Raw genomic sequence first — 22,870 nt, 5'->3', positions numbered from 1 at the left:
GTCATTTTGACAGAAAAGTCTTTATGAGACCAGCAGACTATGATTTAATGATATACCTACTAGACTCGCACATCAAAAACGGAATAAAAACGATTTGGACAACTTTGTTTTTCTGTCTTTGGTTCATTTGTTTTTAGATTAAATTCTGATGGCCTTTTACACTGCACACACCCTCATTCAATCTCACATGCTCTCTCTCAATGTTTCCCTTCTGCGCCCCTGTCTCCTTTGCCCACTTCTCTTGCATCTTCTTGTTCTTCTGTGTTCTTTCTTCATTCTTCATCCGCTTCTCCCCCGTGTCTTCTATCTTTTGTCTCCATGAACAGCACCTTTAGGAGTAAACAGTTCTTTGGATGTACATCCCTATCCTATCTAATAAACCACACCAGATTATTCAGAAATTGAATGCATACATTAATCATATAATTTATATATTGCCTAATATATTTTCGGAGCACTTGCTGAAAGAAATGGCACACGCTATAAAATTATCTTTTCCGTAACTAAAAAAGCTTCTCTGGGAAAATTACTCAGAATTACTAACAACTGTGAAATAGACCAGGAAGGCAGCAAAAAAACTAATTGAAATGCACCCAAGAATAGTCGGCACACGCAAGGATGCAAATGAACATAAAATGCCACACACACAGCTGTCCATCTGAAATCTGCTCCTCTGTTCTAGGTAGTCACCCAAAATCTGCCCATCCAGTTGTGTATCCACCTGAAATGTGCCCCAGTACACACACAGTACCGTTGATGTCTATCCATCTGAAAGCTGGTGTTCTTACACGCAGTCGTTCACCTGAAATCTGCCCCTCGACATGCACAGTTCTGTATATCCACCAGAAATCTGCCCCTCGACATGCACAGTTCTGTATATCCACCAGAAATCTGCCCCTAGACATGCACAGTTCTGTATATCCACCAGAAATCTGCCCCTCGACATGCACAGTTCTGTATATCCACCAGAAATCTGCCCCTCGACATGCACAGTTCTGTATATTCACCAGGAATCTGCCCTTCGACAGTTCTGCGCATGCACCTGAAATCTGCCCCTCGACATGCGCAGGTTTTTGCATTCATCTGAACTCCACCCTATCGCTGAGCTGACAAGGAGGCATAGTACCCAACACCAAACCTTTAAAGCTAAATCTCATCCGACGTTTGTGAGCCACACACAAGTCACCGAGTCAGTACAGCACAACGTATATCTACAGATATTCTACTGATCTCCTGCTTACAAAATTTTACTCAGACAAGATCTGAGAGGGGATTTTTAGTCAAATAATGTAAGATTTTTACTGAATGCACTGGGATTTAGATATTATAGGTATTATTAATAGATATTATCATGCAGTCCCTTTAAACAGACTTCCTGAACCCATCCAGATTCCACCTGTTACATCAGACTGACTGCATACAGCTGCTCCTCATACATCACATCAACCCCCAATGCGGTGTGAGCTCACTGGAATGCGCCACTGGGAGCCACCGAACATCACTGTGGTATGGGGAGGATGCCACTTGAACAAAATCGGTGGTCGGAATCAACATGTACTTTCGTTTTGATCAAGACATTCAAAAGTATGGTCCCTGCAGAAGCCCTTCTCTGTCTCTTGGGGTACTGATTCGTTATCCTGGAACAATAAAGATATTTTAAATGAATATTTTCACTTAATTATTGGGATTATTTGTGGGCAGGGAGGCGTTTAGTGATCCGGCGCACCCTAGTGAACAGGTAGTGAGATTACTGTCAGCACCATGGACAGGAACCCTGCCACTGCCAGAGTGTCCTCCTAAGCTTTGTACTAACGGAGTTTATCAATGTTGGTAAATATCATTCACCTAGTAAAGTAAACATTGGTGAGCTGCAGCTAATCAGGCCTTAGAAATATTAATGAATCCTCCAGCCAGAAGGAAACACCTACTGGGCACAGCGATAACATTTAAGTAGGTCTGCCTGGGGACAACTCAATACTAAGTAGAGAAACATTATATAAAGTTTATACAATATAAATAAAAAGAAGGCCTGATGTAGTTATGCATACTGAATAAATTGAGTGCGCCCTGTTCCTAACTCTCTGACAGTTGAAGAGTATGTATGTATGTATATATATATATATATTTATTTATATATCTATATAAGTCAATAAATAATAATAAATACATATTATGTATGTACACACACACACGCGCACACTCAGTGGTAAGAAAGGCAGCATTGCTTGCATGGAGCACACTTTCAATGGTATTACTATATTTTATCACTGAGGAAACCCAATAGCCTCTTTAACCCTGGAATGCGTGGAAAAAACAACTGTTGAATAACCGAGGAAGGAGGGGTGAAAGTTAGCGGGGAGACGGGGAGAAAGAGACAGAGCGGGGCAACATCCTCCAGCAGTAAACCCGAGAGCTCTCTAATCCCCTCCCATGATTACACCGTACAGGAATTTGCTTCAGGATTTTTTTGCAGGGGCTCAAATTCAACACCCCCCCCCCCGCCACAAAACTACTCTACCAATCCCACCCTGGCCTGTTAACCCTTTATGGTGTCCCTGGGTCCCCAAATATATAGCAAGGTGAGCACACAATACCCTGTGACACTTAATGAAACCCTGTACAGCTGTCGCTTGAGATTAGATTGATATGAACTTTTCTAAAGGTTTTTGGGTTGTCCCGACACAACTGATCTTAAGCCACACGTAGGAAATCACATTTACGATTGTGTTTGTTGTGCCTTACTATAACTATATATAATATTAAAATATATATATACATACTGGTGTGTGTGTATGTATATATATATATATATATCATTTTCACTATTTTTATTTATTTTTATTCCTGTAGTGCTTTTTACAGTCTATTCTTTCTAATGCTATGACAAAACTAGAACTTACTAATACATTGGTAAAGAGCCCGGTATAGAAGATATTTAAAAGTAGCACCTTGCGGTGCCAGGAATATTATTTCTCTCTATGTGGGTATGAATGGGACTTGTCTTTTTCGGTATAATTTTATATGTTCGGTATATATATGATTGATATATATATATGATTGATAGATATACCGTATTGGCTCGGATATAGGCCGCCCCCGTATATAGGCCGCACCCTAAAAGTTTGGTGCTTTTTTAAAGAAAAAGTTTTTTTTCTTTAAAAAAGCACCAAAAAAAACATGCTGCCACTCTGTCTCCCCCCCCCGAGATACGCTGCCGCTGTCCTCCCTCCCCGCGATACGCTGCCGCTGTCCTCCCTCCCCGCGATACGCTGCCGCTGTCCTCCCTCCCCGCGATACGCTGCCGCTGTCCTCCCTCCCCGAGATCCGCTGCCGCTGTCCTCCCTCCCCGAGATCCGCTGCCGCTGTCCTCCCTCCCCGCGATCCGCTGCCGCTGTCCTCCCTCCCCGCGATACGCTGCCGCTGTCCTCCTCTGCCCCCCCTCCTCGACTTACCGGAGCAGACTCCCGGGTGTCTTGCGGGGCCGGCGAGGGACATCTACGCAATACGCGTATGCAACTTCCGGTACCGGAAGTTGCATGCGCGTATTGCGTAAATGTCTCCCGCCGGCCCCGCAAGACACCCGGGAGTCTGCTCCGGTAAGTCGGGGGTGGGCAGAGGTAAAACGCTTAGATAACCTCCCGTGCCGGCACCCCCCCCCGTGGGAAGTGCTGGCAGGGGAGGCTGTCTGAGCGTATCGGGGAGAAGGATGCAGGTCCCCTGCACCGCTGCGGGGGATCTGTATCTTAACCCCGCTGCCTGCCCGGCGCCCGGGACTGCATGTCCCGGACGTCGGGCGCTAGAGCCCGAATATAGGCCGCACCCCCACTTTAAAAACTTAAAGTGGGGGAAAAAAGTGCGGCCTATATTCGAGCCAATACGGTATATATGATTGATATATATATATATATATATATGTATATATATATGATGAGACGTCTAGAAAAAAAAAGAGAGAGAGAGAGAGAGCTCCCAGTTGGAAACGTTTAGGAATGGACTAATCTGGGCACCTGAAAAATGAGTGTCATTTAAAATCCTTGCAGTTTCAGGGCTGGGTCTCTCACCTTAGAGGGAACACTGCTTTGTGCAATGTAATGTTTTAGCTTGGTCACTTGCACCGGGCAGAAGGGCGCTGAACATGAGCTTCTGATTCATGCATGTGATGCCTGCCCGTTGCTGTGTTACCAACAACACAACAGCTAAGCCTGATCCACAAACACAGATCATGTTCAAATAGTGTCTCATCTCGATGGAGGGGGCAGGAAGGAGTCAGCGTTGGTCTAGCCCTCTGCAAAATGTACTTGCTATCGCCCTCCTGAGATTCAAAAACCTGAAACCCTACCAGCCCTGGAAACACACGCGCTCCCATGTCGTGCGTCATGCACAAGAAACGCATGGATGACGAAACTGCAGAGTGTCAGGATACATGCACTATCTCCAGAATGCGAAGGGAGGAGAGGGGCATGGGCATCAGTGGGTCGTGGGAAAAATATTTGGAGGGAAGGTAAGCAGACAAGTGAAGGCGGGGAGCTGCAAAACAAGAAAGATTAACCTCTATATTTGTTTCAATAATTAAATAGAAAAGAGATAAGAAAACAAGAAAGGACCAGACATGGAATATCTTTTACATAGATCTGACTCCAGAGACAGAAACTGGGCAAAACACCTGTACAGGTTAAAAGCCAGGGGCAGCTAAAAAAGCTCAGGTCACGATTCAGGGCCTCACGGTAGCTGGCTTCTAAGAAAACGAGCCTGGCTCAAAACGAGCAGTGGTTCCACTGGTTAGCAATATGTAGTGACATGCGTACATGTGTGTTCCTGTGTACAGATGTATGAAGGCATATATAGAATGCATATCTACAGTGACATGTGCACATGCAATCTTTCACCACAAGGTGGCAACACTACCGTCCACCTGCAACACACTGAAGGAGAGGTCACAGGGTATTCACATACGACCCCCGTACACGCGCGGCCACAGACGTTATACCAGGTCATCTACAATATCAAAACTCATACAATGCAAAAAGAACACATTTCACGGCTTTGGCTTTCTAGTTCTTGCATTCGTGTAGAGATAGACTACATCATACCCAACAACCAAAAGACAATTTGCTGCATTAGAGCAGCTGGAATCAAATGATCATCTTATTACATGTGATGATTATTTAGGGGGTCAGGTGTAGAGAGGCTCCGTCTGAAATAATTCTGCACGTGACTTCTGTAATGAAAGCCATAAGGTGTCCTATTTTTACAAGCGTCTTGTATCATGCACAGGGAACCCTAAAAATAATGAGCGAGTGGGAGGACGAGCTGTCGGAGGAATTGCCAAAGCAGAATGAAATTAAATAAACAAAAATATAGCCTGTTTGTCATAAACATATCCCGTAGTAAAAGATACTGCGCGTGGCACCCACAGTAGCGGAGATTACAAGCCCCGGGTTATCTCAAGATAGGATGACAGTGCCTGGGCCTCTGGCACTCCGGGGTCCAACCGGCCCCTAAAACTCAGTCCAGCGAAGTCTAAAGCCCAATGCAGAGGACCCTCCAAACAGGCATTCAGCTTTCAGGAAGGCCATAGATTTATTCCAAAGGGGTGCTGTTAGGTTCACTTACTGACTAAAGGTAAGTAGCACCCGGTGACATCACGGTAAATTAAAAGTAACTTGGCCGCTAGTGAGCCTTGATCTTAAACTCCCATTTTTAAATTGTCGTAGGTGACCTCTGGCTTTTCTTCACAGGAGGAATATATTATCATTTTATTAACCAGGAAAGGCCTATAATGTAAAAGTACAACTCACTTGCTTGACAAAAATAGTTTCACGCTGAGATGTAACACGTGATTCCGCCATATAAAATTCAAGCTTACCATATCAGAGCCACTCAGTCTTTTTTCCTCGATGCAGAAATGAAGCTTTAAAATGCTGCTAAGCTGCAGTAATTAAGTCGGCGGTGTTACAAATACTCGCATATTGTGTTCCCCGCTCTAATTTTATGGGCTGCTGAGTAGGAGAGTGCTGGGGGTCGAGGGAATAAACGCCATGCTTCTGTTTGGCAATAATGCAAAAGCATTAATGTATTTATAGCTAGAGAAATAGGTGGGAATCTTTCAGTTCTAGCAGGAAAATCTGGTATTAAGTGGGAGTCTGTGTGTGTTCTTTCTGCTGGAAGGATAGGTTTTCCTTCCCTACAATCAACCAGGGAGACAATTGTTTGCTCAAGTTAAAAAACAGGCAAATTCTGCAGGATTCTGCTTGATTGTGGCAGAAAAGACTCAACAGCAGATAAATGTTTAGAACACAAACTGGGTTACAAAAAGGGTTTTTTTTTTTTTGTCCTTAGAGACTAAATATAAACGATAAAATATCCCGACACGTTGTATCCTTGTTCTACACGATTCACGTTAATGTCTGACTATCATTTTTATTTCATTTTATGTTTTTTCATTATTTCTTTTAATTAAGCTACTGTCCTTTTCAAGCCATCTCAATTGTATTAATGCTTCTTGTGGTACATAAAAGATTGTATCGTTAACATACTCCCTTCTGGGGAAGTGAAACCGCAGAGGGCAGCAGTTGGAAATGGACACCTCGTACCCTGGTTTTCAATGTAAGAGAGAAAAGCCGCTGGCCAGGGGCTTAATGATGTCACCCCTTGCGGCTATCCGATCCATGTGGCCAATGGATTTGAACAAGAGTCTATGGGGGTCCCATCGAGCTGAGCTCCCACCCCGTGAGCTCACACGGCCACACAGCTCTATTTCTGGGTGCTTTGTTGACTCTGATTTTTAGCACGTGTGAAACATCTGTTGCCTGGGAATGGGTGAAACGATGCCTTTGGTATGCCCTGTTGTGACGAGGGAACTATGGGATATTGTCATGGTGATTATGTCTACCTTCCCCCTACCCTGGGAAATTAGGGTGACATCATCTTTTGCTGCCCATTTGTAATCACACCTCCCCATTAGCCCCTCTGTGCGCACATCATGCTATGCATGCAATCTCTCAGCCTGATTGTAGCCATCATTACCAGCCTTACTGCTAACGAGTTAACCCTTTAAGTACCAGTGCTATGACAAGCGTACACACAGTTAAACTGACCACATTAATCCCTATTCCAATCAGAATACACAATAAATACCAATTGATATTAATGCGCACTGAATATGCAGTTTAATATAGTATATTACCCTATCCAGATTTGGTGACCCTGTTTTAACATCTATGTTTTACATTATTATACATGTTACAGATGTCTTAACCTGGATACATGCTGCTAACTCTATCCACTTCTTTGCAAAGAACTTGACCCGCTTTTATTGGCAAGATAACATTGTAAGAGCCTAGAATTGGCCTAGCCACGCTCAAATGTTGCTAAAATTCAAGCTTTATTACTTAAACACATATGTAAAACTTGTCTTAAAAATTAGATGTTGAGTTTTTGGTCACACTGCAAGGAAATAAACCACATTAGTTTTCCTAGACACGGAGCCGCAGGGCTCGTCTGCTTAGGATAGGCTGTTACTGCCCCCTGGTGGGTGAAAGAGGACATGTCAGCGTTTTGTGAACGCTATTTAAAGATATACCGGTACATAGAATTTGACTGGAGATGAGAACCATCTAATCGGCCCATTTTTCCCGACGTAGAGACTCAGACCTTAATCAGTTGTTGGCCTCGACTTGGCCTCGGGAGCCGTATCCCTATCCTGTGCATGTTTAATACCCTCACTGTATTAGGCTCTACCACATCTCATGGAAGACTGTTCCATGTATCTACCACCCTCTCAGTAAGGTACATTAGAATGAGACCTATAGCCTCTTGTTCTAAGATTTCTCCTCCTTTGAAATAAACTTTCTCCTGTACTTTGTTAAATCCCTTAAATCAGTCTTTCCTGATAATGATTATCCTGCAAATCGTTCACCATTTGAGTCGCCCTTCTCTGAACTCATCTCTAGGATATTAATATCCTTCTGGAGTGGTTATTCATCACCCTGTAACCCCAGAGGGTGCTTGACAGATGAACAGACCTGGGAACACTTGGGATCTGACCCCAAGCGCCAAGGTTTTTACAATAATGTCAGGCTGAATGGGCAGATTCTCAGCCTGGTGCTGACTCCTTCACATCCTTCGCTGATTTACTGCTTCCCAAGTAATGGCCATATTTTTTCACTGCTTGTCTACCGTACTTACAGATGATACTGCAGCCAATCAAGCACAGTAATTTTTATAAAACAGTAATGTGAGTTGGTGTATTTTTTTTAATTCAAACGTTACTTGGGTATATGGTTTTCTCTCTATGTAGAGGTTCTCCAGCAGGCCACATAAGGGAGGTGTTTTGGGCCATCATGTCCTTAGGCCTCCAACCCATAAATCCTGTGGCAATAAGCAACATTTCTGAGCGTCGGGATAGAAATGCTCCTTTTTTACTTTTTTTGCACAGGTGTTGCAGTCAGTGGTCAATGTAGTTGTCCCACCTGTGCTGAAGCAGTGATATCATTACATTGTACACAGTTAATCTCATTGGGAATCCAGTGTGAGAAAGTTGCAGTACAACATTTGGTCATGCTCTGAACCTCTAGGACAAGGGGGAGTCAGCGGGAACATGAGAAAATACTTCCTCGGTGGCACCGTGGAGGATCCACATAGCAGTTTCCCAGAAGAGGCTTTAAGGGGCTATAATAGTAAGAAGAGATTTAGTGATATTTGGAAACAAGGTATCATGTATATAAAGAAAGCAGGGCTCAAGTATCACGTAAGCATTTTGGAAGGTAGAACAGCGGGTAAGATGGACAGGCCAAGGTTTCATTTCACGATCTACTGTGTATTTCTAAAAAGGGGCCTGCAGCCACAGCCTTTTATTGGGAAATGATGTTGCGATGTTGGAAAGGAACGTCTGGGAAAACGGGCTGACAGACAATGATGAGCCAACAAGGTGATGGATACGTTTGTGTTGGGAACATGTTGGTGGCGGGGTGGGGGTGATTACAATATTTCCTGCTGCGGTGCATCAAAGGGACCTCCTAGAATAAGACTGAGAGGTTCGGAATATAAAACCGCTAGCAGCTGCTCCTCATATAAATATATCCCTAAGACCTGTAGCTTTAGAGAACTGCAAGGAGAATTAACACATGCAGACAGCCTTGGCAGGACAAGAGTGGGGGGCTTTATCACCACTACCACCCGCCTCCCCCCATCCAACTAAATTCTCACAGGCCTCCCAGACAATGCTTTAACCAGCTGAGTGCCGCGCGAGAGCAAAATACAGGCTAATCTAAAACATCCTTCACAGCCACTGAGAGAGCTCTTATTGCCACCTTATTAACCAGAAGTTGAGTGTGCCGAAGCATGTTAAAACTCGCAGAAACATGTGAACATGTCACGGTTACGCAACCCGAAGCTCTTAAGATAATTTTCTGACCACCATTCCCCCTGGCACATAAGGAAAGCCCTGAGCATCTCCGCGATGCCCAGGTACCTTGAAATCCTCTAAAGTATACCTGAGGTTTGAGTGAATGCGCCTCTACTGGCAGCTATGGGAAGTAATCGCCCTGTTATACTATCGGTACTAATATGCAGATCACCCCCACAGCACGCCCTCAGCCTCTAATCCATATACCACTTATCCCTTTATTTGTTGAATGAAGTTATTTATCTTGCTGTAACCAGCCTTTTATCTACGTATTTATAGAAAGATATGTAGGGATGGAAAGAGGCTACAATCCCCTGCTGATGACAGCAGGAGTCAAAGTTTAGAGGGGGGGGTAGGGGCTGTACAAGTGCTGCCTGGCACCGACTACTGTTCTACTTTTTTGGGTAAAGAGGATTTCTGAGTGGCAGAGAGCTTCCTTAATACACATAATCAGGGCTGGATTAATCTAACAGAATTCAAGAGCCAGAAAGATAATCATAGGACTCAGTTAAACTTTTTAGGCGCCATTATGGTGCAAAAAGGTGGACTGCAGGAATAAAAGGGACATGGTTGAAATGTTGAATGTTGATTTAAAGGGACACTCCAACCATCGTAATACATATGATAGCTATGTGATTGCTTTCAATTTTTGTGTTGTCTGTTTTGTAAATGCATAGGGGCAGTCTGCAGAGTCCCCCCATATCCATTTGCCCCTTTCCAGACCCCTAGTCACCTCTTTGTGACACTGTCACCGCTGAATGACTCCGAAGGGCTTAAGGTGATGAAACCACACTCTGGCTACATAAATAATTTTCCAGTAAGAGTAACGCTTAGCCAGGGGTATTTTGGGATGCCCAGGATACAAAAGGTTGGGCAGCAAATCAACCTATTTACTGGTAAGAATCATATTAATAAGGATGCAGAGCTATTTATAGCAGCTGCAGCGGCCAGACAAGTCACAGACTGAGGAGATCCTCGCTAGCATTAGCTTTACATCTATTTTACAAGTATTTCCAAGTTTATTCTCCTACAAAATAAACAATTGGCAAAGCAGAATATCAAAATTAACCTCTTCTTTAAGTGTTCATCTATGTCCATGTGTGCTTCTCTGTGTACATGTGTGTGCTTTTCTGTGCACCTGTGTGTGCTCTGCTGTGTACCTGTTTGTGCTCCGCTGTGTACCAGTATACCTGTGTGTACCTTGTACCTGTGTGCTCTCCACTGTCCACCTGCCTACTGTCTGTAATACCTTCAAATGAGCTATAAATGAAATACTTGGAACTGCAAATTAACAAGTGTTATATATATGCTACAGAATTCAGCATGAAATTAGTATGAAGCAATGAGTAGGTATACACCGCCATCTACTGGAAACACGAACGCAGGCGCTCCGGAATGATGTCATTCTACAGTAAGGAAAAAATGGACATAAAAATCTGAAAAAACAAATTCTAAATGTTTGCTATTCTATACGTTCCCTTATTTTACAATCTATAGTATTACACACATCCAAAAATATGACATAAACTGTCTTTCACATTTGATTTTACTACCGGTTTACATAGCTCAGCACAAACCATGTAACACGCAAACGACACTGAGGCAAACATGCGTACTATACTGGAGAACCTACTATATGTTCTTTACAAACTCTTTTGGCCACCTGTTACTTTTATGTCATTTTTTTAAAAGAAGAATTACAGTCAATTAGACCGGTTTCCATTTAATAAATATATGCTTCTGCATAATTTTATACCGGCAATCCTTGATACCACAATCAGAGAAATGTACTTATAGTATAGTAACACATAACACGGTATAAAGAACCTTAGTCTGCAAGTAACGAGGCACTGTGCACTTTCCTTACACACCTTCCCGGATTGAGTGGTTCTTATATACGGTATGTTCTCATCCTTTGGTGCTCGCACCTGTCTCGCTGAATCCCTGCTAGATGTCAATCAAAACATTAACATGAAAGAGCTACACATCCCGATGTCTTTGTGGATGCCAGGTTGATGTTTAATAAAGAACGGCAAGGACAAAGCCACAGAGAGCACTATAAAAACGCATAAAATAATGCACCAGCTGTAAACGTTCCATACAAAAGAAGGTTCGGCTCACACACAGACAGACACTGGTATTAATTTGTATATCCGAGGAACATTGCACTACAAATCAGTGGATGGACAGGTGATAGCTGGAACGTGGCTGTCCTTGAGACAATTCCCTGGCTTCCAGCCATAGATTGCTGGCACCGCGAAATACTGCGAAATCTCTTCCTCTGCATTTCCCTAAATTAATCTGCATTATAGCCTCCTGATGATACATGGCGCTTTCCACTGAATCCGCCGCCTCTGAAAACAGTGATGTGAGAGATAAGTTACAGAAAAAGTATCTACCTAAATAATTCCTGAGGGGATATTGTAAAAAAACACTATTCCTTTTTTATTTTTGAGGTCCCTTCCGTAACTTGGGAAGGTTAAGTACTTACTGCGTGCGGAAAGACACTTTATACAAAGTTACCCTATTTCTATGTCCCCCAATTGCATCTGTAACAATTAAAAATATATTATGTAAGGGAGATTCAACCATAGTAAGCAAAGCCTTTAAATGCCACCTAATAGCCAAAAAGTGTGGCTACAATCTTTCTTTTATGTTAAAGAACAAACAAAATGACTAGTCAGCATAACATTGTTACATGTTACATTAGCTGGCTTATCGCATCCTGAACTACTAGACACTGTAGGCAACCGTTAAGACACCTGCTGTTGAACTACAACTCCCACAATGCTTTTGGGGTGGTTTGTAGCTCAGCGAAATGTGAACAGCTACCTGTCGGTTTTCCCATTTTCTAGCTATTGTGGATGCAAGAAGCCACTACCCCACATCCAAAACCTGCACAAGACTTTTACATGTACGGCAAGGAATATCTAGCTATAGTTAGTTGTGAATATTGCAAGAATTAACTCTGGCTAGATTCCCAGACTGAACTACAACAAAGTTGCACAATGTTTAACTACATTCAACTACATTCAACTTGACAGCTCCTCTACTGTTTCTATAGCAATGAGTTCACTAAAGTACCTATTTAAAGAAACAGTATGCACAATCTGGTTATTTTTGGCAGAATCCCCATACGTGTTTCATTCTACCCCCCAGCACCCATGTGGTGTAATCAGTGCCAGTCGGTTCTAGGGCTGGTTGGATTTGTAAGAAAATCCATAGGGTCTAGAGAGCCCAAAATTCTGTTGGCACATTCATTAAACACTCCTATTGATTTCACCACAGTGGAAGTGCTGAGTTGTAGCTCTGGAGCTGCAGCTTCAACCAAACGCGGGTATTTCAACACGTTACAAAGAACTTTCGTGTCCATTTAAAGCGCCTCCATCATCTTCAAAAATCAATTGTTTGGGAGCGTTCACCTTAAATAAATTTGAATCCTCCCTCTTTATTTTACTTTTTATTTTCTGTCCCTCTGGTGGAAGCAGACATATTCCAACAGTTTCAGTTTAAGAAGGTAACAGCAGCTCAGGACAGGTGAGTGTGTACTTATCGAGCAGGCAAACCTGTCCTTAATTAACTCAAATAATTATAAAACTGTTACATTGTTACAAAAATATAATTACAATAAACACACAATGTGTTTTCCAAGGGAAATTTACTTACACCAGTGCTCGACAAATCCCGAGCGCCAGGTTGCTATGGCGACTAGAAATCACTTCCTGGAGCCTGGGAGGTATGCCTGGTACTGGTGTATCAGGCACAGCCGGGCCCCCTGCTTGGCTATAGGGGAACGCTAAGGCAAACGCGTGACATGTGACCCCAAGAGACAGCAGCAGACAGCTTGCACTCAGTGCAGACAGGTCTCAAGAAGTAAGTTAGTGTATGTATGTATGTATGTGTGTGTGCTATAATGCTAGTGTCAGTGTACGTGTGTGTATGTATAGTGATGGAGTCAGTGTGTGTGTGTAATGTACTTTAGTGTCAGTGTGTATGTGTGTATGTATAGTGCAAGAGTCAGTGTGTATGTGTGTGTATTTATAGTGCCGGAATCAGTGTGCGTGTGTAATGTACTTTAGTGTCAGTGCGTATGTGTGTGTATGTATAGTGCTGGAATCAGTGTGCGTGTGTAATGTACTTTAGTGTCAGTGCGTATGTGTGTGTATGTATAGTGCTGGAATCAGTGTGCGTGTGTAATGTACTTTAGTGTCAGTGCGTATGTGTGTGTATGTATAGTGCTGGAATCAGTGTGCGTGTGTAATGTACTTTAGTGTCAGTGCGTATGTGTGTGTATGTATAGTGCTGGAATCAGTGTGCGTGTGTAATGTACTTTAGTGTCAGTGCGTATGTGTGTATGTATAGTGCTGGAATCAGTGTGCGTGTGTAATGTACTTTAGTGTCAGTGTGTATGTGTGTATGTATAGTGCTGGAATCAGTGTGCGTGTGTAATGTACTTTAGTGTCAGTGCGTATGTGTGTGTATGTATAGTGCTGGAATCAGTGTGCGTGTGTAATGTACTTTAGTGTCAGTGCGTATGTGTGTATGTATAGTGCTGGAATCAGTGTGCGTGTGTAATATACTTTAGTGTCAGTGTGTATGTGTGTATGTATAGTGCTGGAGTCAGTGTGCGTGTGTAATGTACTTTAGTGTCAGTGTGTATGTGTGTATGTATAGTGCAAGAGTCAGTGTGTTTGTGATGTTCCTGGAGGAACAATAGAAGTCAAATGGCAAATTATTTTGGTAAACTGGAAAAATGGTCAGAGCTGCAGCAACCAACTTTTAATGTGGATAAGTGCAAGATAATGCACCTGGGGCATAAAAACCCAAGGTTTAATATTGGATACTGTCTTAACCCTTAACATCTGAGGAAAGGGACGGAGGGGTAAATATTTCAGGGTATTAAAGGTAGGTAGACAATGCAATAGAGCGGCAGGAGATGCTGGCAGAATGCTGGGCTGTATAGGGAGAGGTATTAGCAGTAAACAGAGGGAAGCATTAATGCTGTAGTACAGAGCACTAGCGAGACCTCAATTGGAGTATTGTGAGACCGTATCTCCAGAAGGATATAGATACTTTGGAGAGTTCAGAAAATAACTACTAAAATGGTTCATAGATTACAGGATAAAACTTACCAGGAAAGCTAGATATAAGATAATGCCAGGGACAAGGAAAGTATTCAGAGGTTGGGCAGACTAGACGGGCGAATGGTTCTTATTTGCCGTCACTTTCTATGTTTCTATATACATAGTGTGTGTATAGAGTCAGAGTGTGTGTATTGTACTGTAGTGTTAGTCACTCTCTCTGTGTGTATGTATAAAGTCAGTTACTGTGTGTGTTTAAAGCCACATTCACTGTGTATGTATAGTGCTAGTTAGTGTGTGTGTGCTAGTGTATGTTGTTGGATAGTGTGTGTATGTGTGTTGCTGTGTATCTCGGCAAATTAGGTCAGAGTATATGTGTATTTATTTATGGTGTTATCATGCGTGTCTGTTAGTGTCTGTTACTGTATGGTGTTATAGTGTGTATGAGTTACAATTTATTTAGAAAATTAGTATTTATCAATTAATAGCATTCATATTTTCACTAATATATTTATAAGCTCTTTATTAAATAACATATCATTTATATATATTTGACTAATATTTAATGTATTGATCATTATCTTCTTCCTTTAGAATATTCCTTTAGAATAAGAGAGATATGACCGTAATTTTAAATATATGATTGGAGGAAACAAGATTTTTCCTACATTTTTTGTCTGGTTCTTAGATCCAAACCAAACCAATGAACTTGAATGTGACAGAGCCTACAATATGCAACATACAACACTGCAGCCCCATCATCATATATCTTCCACATTGCTAATAAAGGGGGTGCTTGTCCGGACCCAATGATAGCCCATGTCGTTGCCACTTAGAACTTAAAGAGTTAAAATTATTGTCACTGCTTCAACACTGTGCACCCATGTAGTTTAGTAATTGATTTTATTGAAGCATGAAACCATATGCCCCATTTTGTTAGATTTTATATCTTTTTTGGATTTTATTTAGTTATGTATTTACTTATACCAGCAGTAAATTGAATATTTACGTAATCGTCTCTTCTGGTGAATAAGACCAGTTTAGCGAGGGCAGGGAATGGGTACACTGGCAGAGCCCCTGGTTGCACTGCATTCAGGTGCTGCAATTTCTGAAACAATCTTTATAATACCGCAGAGCGTTGCCATGGGAAACCGCCGTTGGTTTGTGTTGGAAATAAACAGCGTCACAAACGATACCTCCTCCAGTACACACACAGAAGAGGCCCACAGTGTCATGCTCTAATACAGAGAGCTACTTTATTACACAGTCATATCTGTTAATATTTCAATCCATCCAGAAGGGAACACATTATATTATATATATATATATATATATATATCAACACACTTACATAGCAATCAAGTGATTAATCTTACCCCAAAACACGGGTTCCCTTTTCTAAACATGCCTCCTCTTAGTCTCAGGATTGAAATCCTTAAAGTTTATGTTCTGCTGCAAGCTTCTACAATTCTGTAGCAATACCATCAGACTGACAGGTAGTTGCTCTTCCGAGGTAACAAGGCGATTAAAGTGAAAATTCTATTAAAAACAAAATTAAACATCTTCTGTTCTTGTAAAATAAAGTTGATAGACCCTTCGTGAGCCTTCTTTTTGACGCAGATCAAGACCAAGCATCAATTGGCGTTGCAAAACAAACAGAAGCCGCACTGAGCAACCCAATGGACCTCTTGAAGTCAGCTGGAAAAGCGAAACAAAACAAAAAACACGGTTCTTTTTCTAGCAAGGGCCTGAGAGGTCCTCCTTTTTTCTGTCCTACTTAATTATCCATAGTGACGCACAAATGATTTGGGGTGAAAACTGGTTTCCACTGAAGGTTTCTTATACCCGCAGATGGAGATTGATGTTATCCTAAATACTGCTCAGTTTTGAAAGCTCTAGTTGAATTGTGGTTTGGCTTTGTACCGAAAGTAACCTGAGCACCTCATTACACCCCCAGAGCTGGTAATGAGGCACTAGAACAGAGTGATGGTAAGATATCAATACCAGTGTCATGTTACTGGTAGAAAACGCTACACAAATGGTAAACATTAAACATTAATAGGCCACATAATGATCTATACAACAGGAACCTGACACATCTAAAACTCATAGATGCCATTGTGCTGAGCTCCTTATACACAGGCAGGAAGTTGGAAAAGTTTAAGAGAGATTCTCCATAGTTCCAAGTCTTGTAATCAAAGGCATCATAAATTGAGAAGACCTCTTGAAACTATAATTTTAAAACATTTAACAAGGATTTCCTGTGATAATAAAAGATTTCCAACTTGGGTGACAGCGAGGAAACAATTACAACATTGTAAATTTTAGATAATGTGCCCAGTTCTGGCAGCATTTTTGTGGATACAAGCCACCTCCTAGAGATTCATTTCTCTCCGATTACATAATAACAAGAGTATGACATGAATCAAAATAATATATATATATATATATATATACACATACTTATTGAAAAGCAAGCTAAACTACAGGCTTCCGTTTAATAGACAGAATAGAATGTGATATGACCTTCAAATGACCTATGGCAAATCTTTCTGGAGGACAAGAACCGTCTGATATTCCCTGGCAGTTTTGGCCAGGGCCTCAAGCAACCCATGTTATTTCCTTATGCTTTAAGACATCTTAACACATTCTTCATACAGAACACTTTATCGATACACAACAGGGTAGAGGTATCTACTTACAAACTGCCTCTTCAGCTTGCTCTTTACTCTTTGACCCTGGGGATCCGGTGGATGCAGAGGGTAGTGACAAGAGCTTAGGTGGTTGTCCACGGAGATGCTCTTTCGCATGTGGAAGGAGCGTTGGTGTGCAAGACGGGGTTCCTCTGGGGAGGAGATGACTCTTGTTGTCAGCCCACTCATATTTAGCAATTGATCTCCTGAACGACCTGACTCTACTGTGGAAATCAAGGAAACCACACATTATAGGTGTAGTCTCTGCCAACCATGTTACCTCTTTAAAGCAGATTATGTGTTTGGCTTTTTTAACCACAGAGGTTCACAATGTGACAGAGAGGACAAAAAGAGTCCAAATGTGATGCCATAGAGAGGAGAGGATTAACGGACATAACTACACACTGACAAAGTGGTAAAGTTCACGACCATTCGGGGTTTCCATTCACTGCCAACACATCAACGAATGGACACAGCAACATACCAGGAGGGAGCAGTTTGCAAGACCTCAGGTTCTCTGAAGAAGATGAACATATCTGAGGAAGTCGAGGAGGACCTTCCTGGAACTGTGGGACTCTGGTCAGCACTGGGGACTGGGGGATGCTGGGAAGAGTCAGGGATTTCCCCAACACAGGCCTTTGCAGCTTTCTATCCAGGGACCTACAAAAAAAAAGAGGAATATCAACATACGTTCAAGGTTTCACCAAAGTCAGCTTACAAAACGTTCAGGATAGGTAACCAATGAGAAAGAAGACAGAAGGTGCAGACTGGGATAAATATTAAAGATATAAGCATCTGCTGTAAAGTGAAACTTTGCTTCATTGTTGAACGAAATATTTTGTTCTCCATTGAGAGATCTAAGTCAAAATCCTAACAAGTTTTAATGTGAGGAGAATCTTACATATTTGTGGAAACACTTCTGGGAATTAAGCTGTTCTTTTGTGCATCTTTTAAAGAGTATGGTCATACTAACACGGAGTATGGTCATACTAACACGGAGTACGGTCATACCAACATGCAGGTATATGCTGCCCGTTCATTTTCACCTTCAAATTAATCAGCAAAATAGTGGCTGACTTCTTTCTGGGCTCCTGGCCATTATGGATCTCATGAAAGCTTTGCCAAATTGTGGAAATGTATATCCTCAACCGCAACAGCCCTTCCCATGCAGACTGCTGGTTTGAACGAAAACGCGAGCGCACATATATGAACACTGCGTCCATATGCAACCTATACATCATCCTGCTATACACAAAAATAGAAATCTCTGTGCATCTTGTGCATTCTCAAAAGCGATAAGCAGACTGTGACAGATTAAATTGGCAAATTAAGAAGTGACACATTACACATTAATGCTACACAAGTAACGGTATGACAGCTTTCTATACACAGAGCTCGGAAGGAGTAAATACATTTCTAGACTGACTCTATCTTCATTCTGGAAGCTGGGAATAGCAGGCATACGCCCACCCTGCCACTGATTGTCTTGGTTAATGTATACTCTACTCTTCATTGACTGCCCAAGCTCTGGTTCGTATAGACAAATAAAAAAACCTAGAATCAATAAATCCTTTTTGGGCAAACGACTATACATTATAATATCTAATAAGAATTAAGTTGAAACTACTCAAGCTTCTAATTGAGAAAATAACGTTTTTTTAAATGATGTCATTACAAATGTGCTAATTATCCTTATGTCCTACTACAGGGCTCGATGAACTCCAGAAGCCAAGACTCCCATATTTTTAGATCAGATTTTGTGCCATTTTTTATTGATTTATACGAGTGTAGCTATTTCTGGCTCCTCAAAATTACCAACCTGGATCCCAGTTATCTACATAAATTAGTCAAGTCCTGTCTTACTACATTTGTTTGCTCTGATATAACAGTAATTGTAAAATAGGAACTATACCAAAGCATAAAACTCCAGTTAAGAATACAATGCAGGGCTTGGATGAGAGCCTTACAGACCATTGTTGGCCTATGGACCATACAATCACTGTCTATGATAATGAAGTAATGGCCATCAGGGCTCAAAAAGTTAGCACGGGAAAGAGAAAAAATACATCTCAGCTGAAACAGTAACAGGGGTGAATGGAAATTGGTTCTGTCATATCTACTGTCAATTTCACTAATTCAATAATCAATCTAATCAGCAGGATCCTTTCTGAGTAAACAACACATACTGGCCATCTGATACCTGGACTGCGTGACGGAGCAGCAATAGCTCCCACTTCTCCTTCCAGTGCTGCGTCCCGGCCGGATGTCCTCCCGTGATTTCCTCAGACTGAAATACTCTGTTAGCTTCCCGAAGGAGGACATGCTGCCACCCTTGTGAGTCCCGTGGCAAGGACCTTACCCTCTGCCCACTGAGCTCGGGCAGGCACGATGCCAACACTCCCTGCATCCCCTGAGGGCCAAGGAGCAGAGCTTCTGTCTTCAGTAACCCCAGTTTCAGCCAGACATCATGCTGGAAAGACTGACCCCATTCTGCAACTAATGTTAAAGAGCAAAACCAACTCAGAAAAAGGCCAATTCAGACAATATATCATTGCAAAGAGGTTAAAGATCTTCTTAGCCTTTTCTTATTCCAAAGCTTCAGTGATCCAGAGGTGTTGCAGTTTTTACTCGTGCTTCGGTTTGTTTCGATTTTTGTCTAGTTTCTTTGTGCCTCGGCCAACTTACAGCAAAAAAACAGGATGTTTTATATTACATTTTACATTATATATAATGTGGGGATAACATGCAGATTTTTTATGTAGATCTACGATATAATTTGAAGATATGTATATTATATTTGTTTTCAAAATGTGATTTTTTTTTTTGCATGCATTAAAAAATTCTCATCAACATATGGAATTAGGAAATCCATAAAAATTTGGGCAGGGAACTCACGTTCTCAAAACTCCAAAAATCCAATAGCTTGTCATACACACCAACATATAATCTGGCTGCCCAAGAGCATACTATCCCCCATTAGGCAATCTTAGAATATGTGTTTCTACCAATACAGCCATCTTTAATAGTGGCCCAAATCAAATTAGTTTTGCATTTTATTCTTTGGGGCCAGATGTGCAAAATCAAATTTTCAGATAGATGAAATATTTCATAAAAGTGCTCAGGGTGGAAACTCATTATACACATTAATTGCAGTGTTCTATATAGACGTATAACATATGCACAGATGACTATTAGCACTGCTGTTATTAACACGAGAGGAGAAGTGCTAAGAAAATAAATCACAGAGAGAGCGGTGATTACTGGTGTGTGAGGAACATGCTGTTTACAGTACAAACGGAATATGCTTGGCGATAAAGGCATCCATCATAAAGCTCACCCCTGGACCCTGAGGGCTAAGTTGTTACCTATTAATGTTTACAGCATTTGGATCCATGGGTATTACGGACATTAAAGGCAAATTCCCCAAGAAGCTTATACAGTGTTATATAGGATATATAAACCTTGCCTACTACTAATACGCAGACCTCAGGGACAGTTACCTCTCACCTCCACCTAACACAAAGACTACCTACCTCTCATCAGGATATCTACCTTTTGCCTCCTACACACACACCAGAATACTTACCTATTCCCTCATCCTAAAAAGACACATAGTGTTGGACACATATATACACACAAGCCAGTATAAGGTGAGCCCCGAATGTTATCTTATTGGCCAAGGCTGCCTTGTTTATAGTTTTTTGGCCAGTCCAGCTTATGGCAAAGGACATGCTAAACCTGCCCTTTAGGGTCTCAGCTTGTGATCCGTTTGTGGAACCCTTTTGTTTTATTTCACAATAAACATATACATTACAGCATCCTAAAAAATCAAGGTGGTTCATAAAACAGTCTGTCAGGCTACTAATTTGTAGATACATCCCTCTAGTCATAAAAGAACCCACTGCTAGACTCTTCTAAATATACCAACGTCAGACACATCTCTCACCTCGGTATTACTGAAGACATATTCAACTTATTCCATTCAATTGTGCAGATATCCGACTAAAACAGTAATCTTCTTCCAATTAGAGACATCCAGAACATATATCTATTACCTACTATTAGTAACACAGGCATCAGTGACATGTACCCTAGAACTCTGCCCTAACTAACACATTTCAGGACACATATCAGCCTTAAATAAATATTAAGACAATACACTTATCACATCCTCCAAAATAACAGACACGTCCCACATATATAACGCTATCAAGACACATCCCTCAATTTTTAAAAAAAAACCCTGTTTCAGTGGAAAGATAGGGACATATTTAATAACCATAAGGTTACACAGACATTGAGTGAATCTTAAGCACAGGATGCTATTCCCCGTGTCGCATTTAATAGCATCAGGAAATGTAACTTTCATCTAGATTGATGCCTTTTTTGGGAGGGGTGCAGGCTTAGACAAAAGTAAGGTGACAAGCTAATTCTTCTAAATGTGTCACATATGTCTACTACCCCAAAATATCTGCAGGCAGCTTTTGCCAGGATGTTGCTTTGGTGGCAGCATCGTTACCCATAATAGATCTTAGCAAACACCCACCTTATCAATGAAAGGAAAAATGGCTATGAATGGGGTGAGAATGGATCATTTCCGAGCCTTAGTTTTTAAGTTGTAGCTGCAGCTGAAGGCCCTCACATCACCCAATGAGTTAACACAGCATGGGGCAAGAGATATGAGTTAGCTTATTTTCAAGATCCCTCTAAATTACATTTTAACATACCAATAATGGACAAAAACGAGTGGCCAGAGGCAAGTCCTAGGGTGTAATCCCAGCGTGAGACTGGCGGGGTCTGTCTCTGTATCACCTATACCTGGACCACTCATCTGTTTGTGCAAAGGGTTTGCAGCCTTGATACCTTCATATACACAAACAAAAAGCCTTTCTGCATCTCTACATCCACCCCTGATGCTCTATCAAAGGATACCACAGAAGCAGCAGCATCGTTCCCGCAGCCTGATACTGCCCGTCGATTCCTCCTGCCTCGCTCTCTGTCTGAATCTCCTAGGAATGTTTAATGAGAGACGCTCCCGAATCACCTCTCAGTCAGTCACCAAGCGCAAAGGTTCCCCCCTTCTTTATAGACAATCTTCGCCTTTTCGCTTCTCTCTCTCTATCTTTGCCCCTCCTTCTCTTTTCAATTCCACCCCCTTTTTTTCCTTCTCTGCTCCTTCAAATCTCTAATATTACTCTTTCATCTCTCCTTAATGCCATCGTTCCTCCCTAAACAAATATTTTAGACTATAAATAGCAGCTAAAAATGATTTTTGTTGTCATATTTTTTGCAGATGCAGCTGCAGTTGAGAGGGATGGATTTAGCTAGCAAAGAGTTAAAAGATCATCTCCATCAAGTACCAGGGTAATGTGACTGGGTGTTTATACAAGCTCCTGACAATGCAGAATAAACTCATTACATTAGCAGATAGTTTTCAACAATAAGAAATTAATATCATTAGTCGCAACGCAATGGAACAAAACTACAATCTTTCAATATGTTGCATGATAAAAGAATACAAATTTCAGCCCATATCTCTCTGCTCTGCTGTGTGACTGCTGAAGGAAAACTGCATCAAGTTCCATAGTCGTACTTTTTTATTATATCCATCAATATAGAAGCCCGGAAGCCCAAGCCGGACGTAACGTGTGGAGGTAAACCCTTGCTTGTGGGTCAAGTAAAGGATTTAT

At 41.7% G+C, this 22,870-nt stretch overlaps 1 protein-coding gene across 1 annotated transcript in view; it reads right to left on the bottom strand.

Annotated features, from left to right (window-relative positions):
• Nucleotides 1–19,651, bottom strand: part of LOC128502385 (ankyrin repeat and fibronectin type-III domain-containing protein 1-like) — an 85,094-nt gene extending 65,443 nt beyond the window's left edge. Inside the window, exons 1-3 of the mRNA XM_053472177.1 lie at nucleotides 19,381–19,651; nucleotides 17,665–17,840; nucleotides 17,190–17,404 (exon numbers count right to left, since the gene is read on the bottom strand). Of these exons, the coding sequence (XP_053328152.1) occupies nucleotides 17,190–17,404; nucleotides 17,665–17,840; nucleotides 19,381–19,502 (513 nt within the window). The 5' untranslated portion in view covers nucleotides 19,503–19,651. The remainder of the gene's footprint in view (nucleotides 1–17,189; nucleotides 17,405–17,664; nucleotides 17,841–19,380) is intronic.
• Between the last annotated feature and the right edge of the window lie 3,219 nt (nucleotides 19,652–22,870).

This window comes from Spea bombifrons, chromosome 7, assembly GCF_027358695.1.
Source record: "Spea bombifrons isolate aSpeBom1 chromosome 7, aSpeBom1.2.pri, whole genome shotgun sequence".
In the NCBI taxonomy this organism is placed as follows: Eukaryota; Metazoa; Chordata; class Amphibia; order Anura; family Pelobatidae; genus Spea; species Spea bombifrons.
This window is presented reverse-complemented; position numbering and strand designations above follow the sequence as displayed.